At 45.4% G+C, this 7,583-nt stretch overlaps 1 protein-coding gene across 2 annotated transcripts; it reads right to left on the minus strand.

Annotated features, from left to right (window-relative positions):
- Positions 1 to 768: 768 nt before the first annotated feature.
- Positions 769 to 6,798, minus strand: prdm8b (PR domain containing 8b). 2 transcript variants are annotated; one of them, XM_062381328.1, is made up of 4 exons: positions 6,442 to 6,798; positions 3,850 to 4,074; positions 3,166 to 3,397; positions 769 to 2,843 (listed from the first exon to the last, which is right to left on the minus strand). In XM_062381328.1, the coding sequence occupies exons 2-4, from the start codon at positions 4,066 to 4,068 to the stop codon at positions 1,597 to 1,599; spliced, it is 1,698 nt and encodes a 565-aa protein (XP_062237312.1). In that variant the 5' UTR covers positions 4,069 to 4,074; positions 6,442 to 6,798; the 3' UTR covers positions 769 to 1,596. The 2 variants fall into 2 exon arrangements, with proteins under 2 accessions (XP_062237312.1, XP_062237311.1); XM_062381327.1 differs by lacking the exon at positions 6,442 to 6,798 and having other exon boundaries at positions 3,850 to 4,394.
- Between the last annotated feature and the right edge of the window lie 785 nt (positions 6,799 to 7,583).

A 7,583-nucleotide genomic window follows, 5' to 3' on the forward strand; every position in this document is an offset into this window, starting at 1 on the left:
ATAGATAAAAGTGATATTTATATTTTACATATTTATAAAAGTGTTTGTACAGTTTCAGAAATCTCGTTTCCTTCTACACAGGTTTATGGAAACTGGAATTTAGAGCTTTTCTCGCATGATTTCTTTAAAGTGTCTGTTTGTGTTCTGGATTTAACATAAAACCTTTTATTTGATCTGTTGTTCTACAAATAAAGATAGATAATCAAACACATTCATAAGACACGAATGGAAAATCTATAAGTGTCTTATTATCTCTTTGTTTAATCCACAGTTATTTCTGTATTTTCTTCTTCTTCAGTTCTTCCTCAACACAAAAAGCTAATTAAAGATCAATTTCTAGTCTTATTTATTTATATTTTCCAAGGAACAGTGGACAGTATTATTTATTTTATAAGGTGAAGGATTAAACTCCATTTAATATAAAAGTCTATATATAATATATACATAAATATTATATATATTCATATTTTATATTATATATTTTCTGTAAACGAAGCAACATCTCAAGGAAAGACGTCATCCGTGTGGACAGTCCACATTTATCACCTACCAGTAAAATATGTAATTAAAAAAAGGTAATAACAACAATTTATGCTAATCCGCTTGATAATATATATATATATATATATAATAAATCACCATTTCTACATTTATATCTAATTGTAAATTAATTACCAAACAATGTATGTACTTGTATACAATTTTTTTATTTGTGTTAATTTTCTTAAGACTGAATATTGGCAGTATTTGATTTATAGTTTTACATAAAAATAATCAAAAACTAGAATTGGGTGTAAATCCTTATATGGTTTGACTTTATGCACATGCAGTATTTCAGCCTGATAAATTGTTGTGTTAAACTTATTTCATTAATGCATTTATAAGAATATATTAATAAACAGAACAATGACACTGATTATGAACCATCAATTTCCAGGTTTGAACAGAAAGATCCACGAAAGCCAGCGTTGAAAATAAAGCTATTTTATTGTCAATGCATTCAACATGATTAGATAAACTATCAAGTAGTAAATTTCCGCAAAAGGAAGAAACACTGAAACTATTCCCCACTGACACAAAATATTACACTTTGTATTTCAAATAAAACCAATTATTTACATTGTAATGTATAGACTTCATCTTAAATCAATATCATTTCATATTACATGCACTCTGAAATATAGTCTGACATAATATCCCCCAATTTGTGTCCATATTTATCGTAGACATGGAAAAACTTGCGGCGCTGTAAACCAGGACGTGTGACTACACTTGTATTTCTTCTCTATGTTTGCGTTTATATGATATAAAATACAACTTACTGTACATTTACACATATTTAAATCTTTCCCTTATTCTCAAACTTTTAAGTGCTTCATAAATAGATAAATTCTTGAAGTCAAAACGCAATTGCATACACCCAAAAACATGACACATCGTACAGGGGAGAAGAAGTAAAGGAATCAGAGGAGTAAAGTCCAAAGTGAAAACGAGTGCAAGCGGTCGTTTGTACTCTAATGTGGCCGATCTCCCTTTGCAGTGCTTAAATCCAGTCTCTGTCCCTCACGTGTTCGAGTCTCGCCCGTGCTTTAAGAGTCAGTTGTGGGAGGTCATGTGACGTGACAGGTGATGGCGCTCCCGGAAGGACTCGTTGCAAATCGGGCACTTGAGTTTCTCCTCGCGCCGCCGCTTGACAAGAGGCTCCATGGCGAACTCCTTTTTGTGGTGGGACCTCATGTGGTAAACCAAGTCCGAGGTCATGCGGAAGGAGGCGTTGCACTTGGCGCACCAGTTCTGCGCCGGCAGGCAGAGGGAGGTGAAGGAGGGCGGCAGGAGGGTGAGCGCCGAGGGCATTTGAATCTGGATAGGTCCGGAGCTCTTGGGCCAGAAGGCGGTGGTGTACACAAACGGGTTCTGCTTGGCCATGCCGCCCGGCACAGGGCAGTTGGCGCCCAGCTCTGCCCCCTGCAGCTTAGCAGCCAGGTGGTCAGCCTGGTAGAGTCTGGAGGAGGAGATGGTGTCGCCCACCGCTGGGTGGCAGTCCAGCAGCTTGGGCGGCATCACCAGTGGTGAGATCTGGGAGAAGGAGGAACGCGATGGCTGACTGAAGGCGCTCTTCCTCTCGCCACCGCTGCCCCCTCCCTGCTGGCTGACGGAGGTGAAGGCGCTGCCCATGGGCGAGGTCTGGGCCGGCTGGGTCTCCGACAGCACCTGCCGGATGTTGAGGTGCTTCTCCGACGGGTTGCTGCTGGGACGACCGCCATCTTTGTTTTCAGAGTTGGAGGTCTGGAGGTTTTTGCTGCCGCTGTGATGTTTGGCGTTCTTCTTGACCTCGGTGAAGGCGCTGCGTTTGACCTCCCCGCTTCCTGTGGAGCCCGGCGGGGAGAAGGGCCTGCGGTTATCCTCCAGGCCGTACACGCCTCGGTAGTTCTGTGCAGACGTCGCAAGCTCGTCTTTAGATTTGGTCTGTGTAAGGCTGGGCGCTCGGCACTCCTCGATTTCCGAGAACTTTCTCTTCCCCGAGCTCTCGCTGCAGATCTCGGCCTCCTTGTCGCTCGGAGGGCTGGTCCGGTTGTTCTCTAGATCCCTGGCCAGGTTGTGAAAGTCTGTGGAGGGTTTGCTGCTGTCCTGGGGGCTGCCGAAGCCCTCAGAGCGACCCAGCTTGGGGCTGGACCTGGTCGGGGTTGTGTTGGGTCGCTCGGCGCTCCTCTCCTTGCTCGGCTCCTCGTCGGCGCCTGTGATGCTCTGCAGTCTCTTAGTGCAGCGGAACCGGAGATGGGCCAGGAAGGGAAACTCAAACTGGAAGCGTTGGCTGCAGTCCGGACACGAGTAGTGGGACGAACCTTGAGAAGAAGACGAGAGATGGAATTTAGCTCTCAAGAAAAGAGACTCTGGAAACCACCCTGCTTCAATGTGCTGTCTTATACCAGAGCAAGAATTATCTCTTTTGTAATTCAGAGGTTATCACGGAGCATTTGTCCTTGGTGCATCATTATATTTAAATATGCTTAAAACCTAATGATGAATTCCAGAGCAAATGCATTTCCAGAGAAGCTTCACGGCTCCAATTTATGTGTCTGTGGAGTCAAATGAACCCATAAAGAAAATGATGATGTTAGGGAGCCGTGATGGGCTCCAGCGAGGACGGGATGTGAACCCGCTCACCTTTGCTCTTGGCCGGCGCTCTGCTGGAGCTGAGCAGCAGCAGGTCGATGAGGTCCTTGCCGTACCACACCAGCAGCTCCTCGTCCTTCTCGATCCGGCGGAGGGAGCGGTAGAAGAGCTGGCCGTTCTTCACGTAGGCCTCCAGGTTCTGCTCCTCCTTGTCCCGGGCCGACTGGACCAGCCGCAGCCACATCAGGCCCTCGGAGGTGCTGTTGGCCGCTGAGGTGTCCACCTGCACCACACGGGTCAAATTCAACGTTAACTCATGTTCCTACACATCTTCTACCTCAACATTCTATTATTTTATAGATGAAATCATTAAAATTACAACTAAATCTATTTATAATCTCATCCAGACCAAACATTATCAACAATATGTTTAGCAGATTCTGCATTTTAAAATTATGATATTCATGTGAATTGCTGCATTTGGGAGTGAATTAGATTTTTTAGAATTTAAAAATGCTACTTTAAACTACACATTATTATGATATTGCTGCTCTGTGCATGGGGATATTTTTAAATTTGGCTCATTCCTTTGGTTTGTATCATTGTAGTCACAGAAAGAAAAGCTTAAATATTGATAAATCGATGCTTTAAATTGTGTTTTACAACGAATTTCAAGGACACTGAGGTTTTGACTGTGGAGGAAACACGAGGGGACGGATCGTCGGAGCCACTCACCCTGAAGATGTAAGGTGCTGTGCGCTTGTCGGTGGACTTCAGCGCGATGAAGGCGATGCTGTCGTACAGCGACGTGTGGCTCAGCACGCAAGGCCCGAAGATGGCGTTCTCCGGGATGTCGCACGTCGTGAAGACGCTGGTGAAGATGTCGGTGAGACACTGCTGCACCGCTTTGGCGTCGCCGTCCCACACCAACTTCTGAGAGCTGGACTCCTCCATGACACCCTGCAAGAGACACGTCATCATGAGAAACCGACACCAACAGCGAACCAGCTTCAAATCATCACTTTCCAGTTTCCTCCCAGTCTCTTATGCCCTAACATTGTTTATTAATATCAGAAGAATGAATGCGAGGTGTGTTTCCTGGTGGTTCGCTGGTGTCTGTGTCTCAGCTGATAAATAAATCTCTTCCTGGACAGATTGACTGAAGCAGCTGTCAGGGGCGTCGTTAGGGAAACGCTTTCTCTTTCTCTCTTTTTTTTTTGGCCAGGCTTTCTAATTAATTCAAACCCCATAATAAGTTCATGGCGGCTTCACCTTCAGCATATTGATGATACGGTTTCCCAATGTGGTCAATTACCAAGCAAAATAAAAAATTAATAAGATCAAAGCCCAGCAGAGATAATATTATAATTGTTATTATTTTATTTTACAAAGGCCTTTAAAAATGTAAATAAAAAGACAAACTTGTATTTTTGATTAAGAGTGAATTTACCTGTTTTTATTAAGGTGGTAATATTAATACTATAGTTGTCGTGTTTGGCTTAAATAAAAAAATTGTAAAATGTTATAATAATCCTAAAATTATTTCTCCCTGGTCCTTTAAAATAAATACTGAATAATATGTTTAAATCTGTCCCATGTATTTAATAAGAATGTGATATTGTGACGGATTTGTTGTGTCGCGTTTATTTGTAGAAACTTGTATAGAATGGAGACGAGTCTCCCGCTGAGGTTCGTGCGTGTCCAATGGACGGAGCGTGTCCAATGGTTTCAAGTGGACCGTCAAAGTCACTGGTTCCCAGTCAGCCCTCTTTCCTCTCCCCTCCACAAGCGGCAGCGTATGTCGCCTTATTACCATAATCCACACTTTCCCCCGTGAGACTGATTAAAGCGGCACGACCGCGTAATCACTTCTTCTCTAACCTCGGACTGCGCGTAATTCACGCACCCGGCTGCGGCCGCGCTCCTCCCGCATCCTCCCGCCGCTTGTGCGTGAAACCCGCACCGGACACACGCACATGTTCCGCGGTAAATCACCGCAGAGTGAAAGAAATAACTAGCATTTTAAATTATGATAATCGTGGCGTTCAAGGCCGCACGAACATATGGTGCAACCGCGATAAACAAGGATTTCCCAGAGTGGTAAATCCTAAATTGTTGAATTAATCCAGGATACGTTATGAAATATTTGCGATTAAACAATAAATCATGACTCTTTGCTTCTGCTTTTTGGGGCTTGAAGTAAATTTTGGCCACAGTGCGATTAATTTAGACGTTTAATTTCCCTGATAAGAGTTTAATACGTGTGATAAATCCCTGGAATCCACCGAAATAACTGAATCCATCAACACAGCGTGGGATAAAAATAAAGGTAACTAAGGATTTAACAAAATTAAATCAATAAATCCACAGTTGGACTAAAAGTTTAGAGAAATCAGGCTTTTTACGATTTTCACCAAGAGGCTCATATTCAGAAATGAAGAGTTTTATATTGTCAACTGCACTCGCTCATTATAAAGATGAGTACACAGGGAATTGAACCATCAACTCTCTCTCACTAATATCGGTTGTTAATTTGAGACTGTTTACGCATAGAACGCGAGATTCTCCTCTTTCAGCTTCCACTGCTGATTTGTACTTTTATTTGTTTAATTAAAAAAACTTCATATCAAATTAAACAATCTAGAATATCTATGATTCTTTTTGTTTTACTCCTGCTTATTTGAAGCGTTTTGATATTTTCCTCACAGGCTCCATCAGCAGCAGTGATATTCTGTGTGGATCATTTTGCGCACGGTGCAGTGGAGAGCGTTTCCACCGCGGCTCTGCGCGCACACATTGAGTTCCCGCGGCACCGAACAGAACCTCCTCTGTGAGAGAGAGTCCGTGCACGAGGGAGAGACACGCACCGAATATCCCGGGAACGATGATAAGAAGGAAAAGAGCTAAAGCGCGGAATGTTTGCACATCCATAAACTGCAGGGGAGCCACAGCAGCAGCCACCCTCCAATTCAACCCCACTGCGGGTGGGGTGGGGGGTGAGCAGAGATGGGGGGGTGAGGGGGTCGGGGTGTGGGGGGTTCGGGGGTGATGGGGTGGGTGGTGGTGGGGGGGGGGGGGGGGGTTTAACCCATCTGCTAAAGCTGTGCCGTGCCGTGCCAGGCTGAAAACTGTCCTAAATCAGCGCTGCTCTGGCTGAACTGCGGGTTGTCGTCGGCGGTGCTGGAACATCTGCGTTGGGGTGTTTGTGCGGGATGTGCAGGAGGGGGGGGGGGGGGGGGGACATGTTCCGCGTAAAGACCCACAACCCTCAGCCCGTCCCTGGAACTCTCCAGACCCACACAGCAGCTCTGCGTCTCGCGCACCTACCTTTCAATTCCGTCGATGAACAATAATCCACAAATGAACCGGGCGCGATGCTGCGAATCCAAACCCGGCTGCGGTCCTCGGTCCCGGAGACACGCAACAACCCGCAGGAAAAAAAGAAGAAGCCCCGAGAACGAGCGGCGGGATGCGGCTGGTGGAGGAGGCTGCTGGAGGAGGTGGTGATGGAGATGTTGGTGCGCTCCCGGTCTGCTCCGTGCTGTCAGAACATTCCCCCCCTCGGTGGAAGTGGCAGTGCTGCCGCTGCAGAGACTCGCCGACACTGGCAGGGAGAGCGCGGGGTAGAGAGAGCTCCGGGGGCACGGGGAGGCAGAGAGAGAGAGAGGGAGGCGTGCAGATGGGGCCCGGCGCTCTGGCTGACTGGCACACCGACACACACTTTTTGTTTGCGGCACATAATCTACCCAATGAGGCGTGTCACTCTGCGTCTCCTCCCTTTAACTCTTCACTGGCCGACTGTCATTTGATGCGATTTATGGACGTGCGCGAGGGATAAAGACCCCCCCCACCACCACCCAGACCCACCCCCTTCACACACACACACACACACACACACACACATTATTATTGTAATTCTAATCACAATTGTTGGTGGTTGTATTGTAGTAAAGTGGCTTTTAAGGAGTTGATGTTGGAATGACGCTAGAGTATAGTTTCAGGTGAATGATGACAAAACAGCATCCTCACCATTATTATTATTGTTATTATCACTATTATGATTGTTATTATTATTATTATAATTATAATTATTATTATTATTATTATTATTATTATTATTATTATTATTATTATTATTATTGTGGGTTATTATCTTGTCTCACATCCCAAAAGTGATCCATGCCACTTTTACGCACTTTTACGCACAAGTCTTAACTTACACGCACTCTAATAAAAATGACCCTTTGAGGATTGAACCTACAACCAGGGTACTTTTTTCCGGACTCGAACACCAAGGCAGGCAGCACCGGAGCCACCGGGAGCCGCCTCCAGCCCCCCGCCGTGCCAGAGTCACCGCGGAGCTGCTGCTCTGTACTGTGTCCAGGCTCATTTAGGGGGCGCCAGTGTATAATGTGCTTCACATGAATGGAGGATATTCTGATGGAGAGGAAAAGGAGAGCAACTGATAC

The sequence above is a fragment of the Platichthys flesus genome, chromosome 3 (assembly GCF_949316205.1).
Source record: "Platichthys flesus chromosome 3, fPlaFle2.1, whole genome shotgun sequence".
NCBI classification, from domain to species: domain Eukaryota; kingdom Metazoa; phylum Chordata; class Actinopteri; order Pleuronectiformes; family Pleuronectidae; genus Platichthys; species Platichthys flesus.

Excerpts from the sequence above, each read along its gene's own strand:
- prdm8b (XM_062381327.1), bottom strand. The coding sequence starts at position 4,095 with ATGATGACGTGTCTCTTGCAGGGTGTCATGGAGGAGTCCAGCTCTCAG. Across the intron at positions 3,398-3,849 it reads CAGCACCTTACATCTTCAGG|GTGGACACCTCAGCGGCCAA; the intron begins GTGAGTGGCTCC and ends CGTGTGGTGCAG. Across the intron at positions 2,844-3,165 it reads AGCGCCGGCCAAGAGCAAAG|GTTCGTCCCACTACTCGTGT; the intron begins GTGAGCGGGTTC and ends CTTCTTCTCAAG.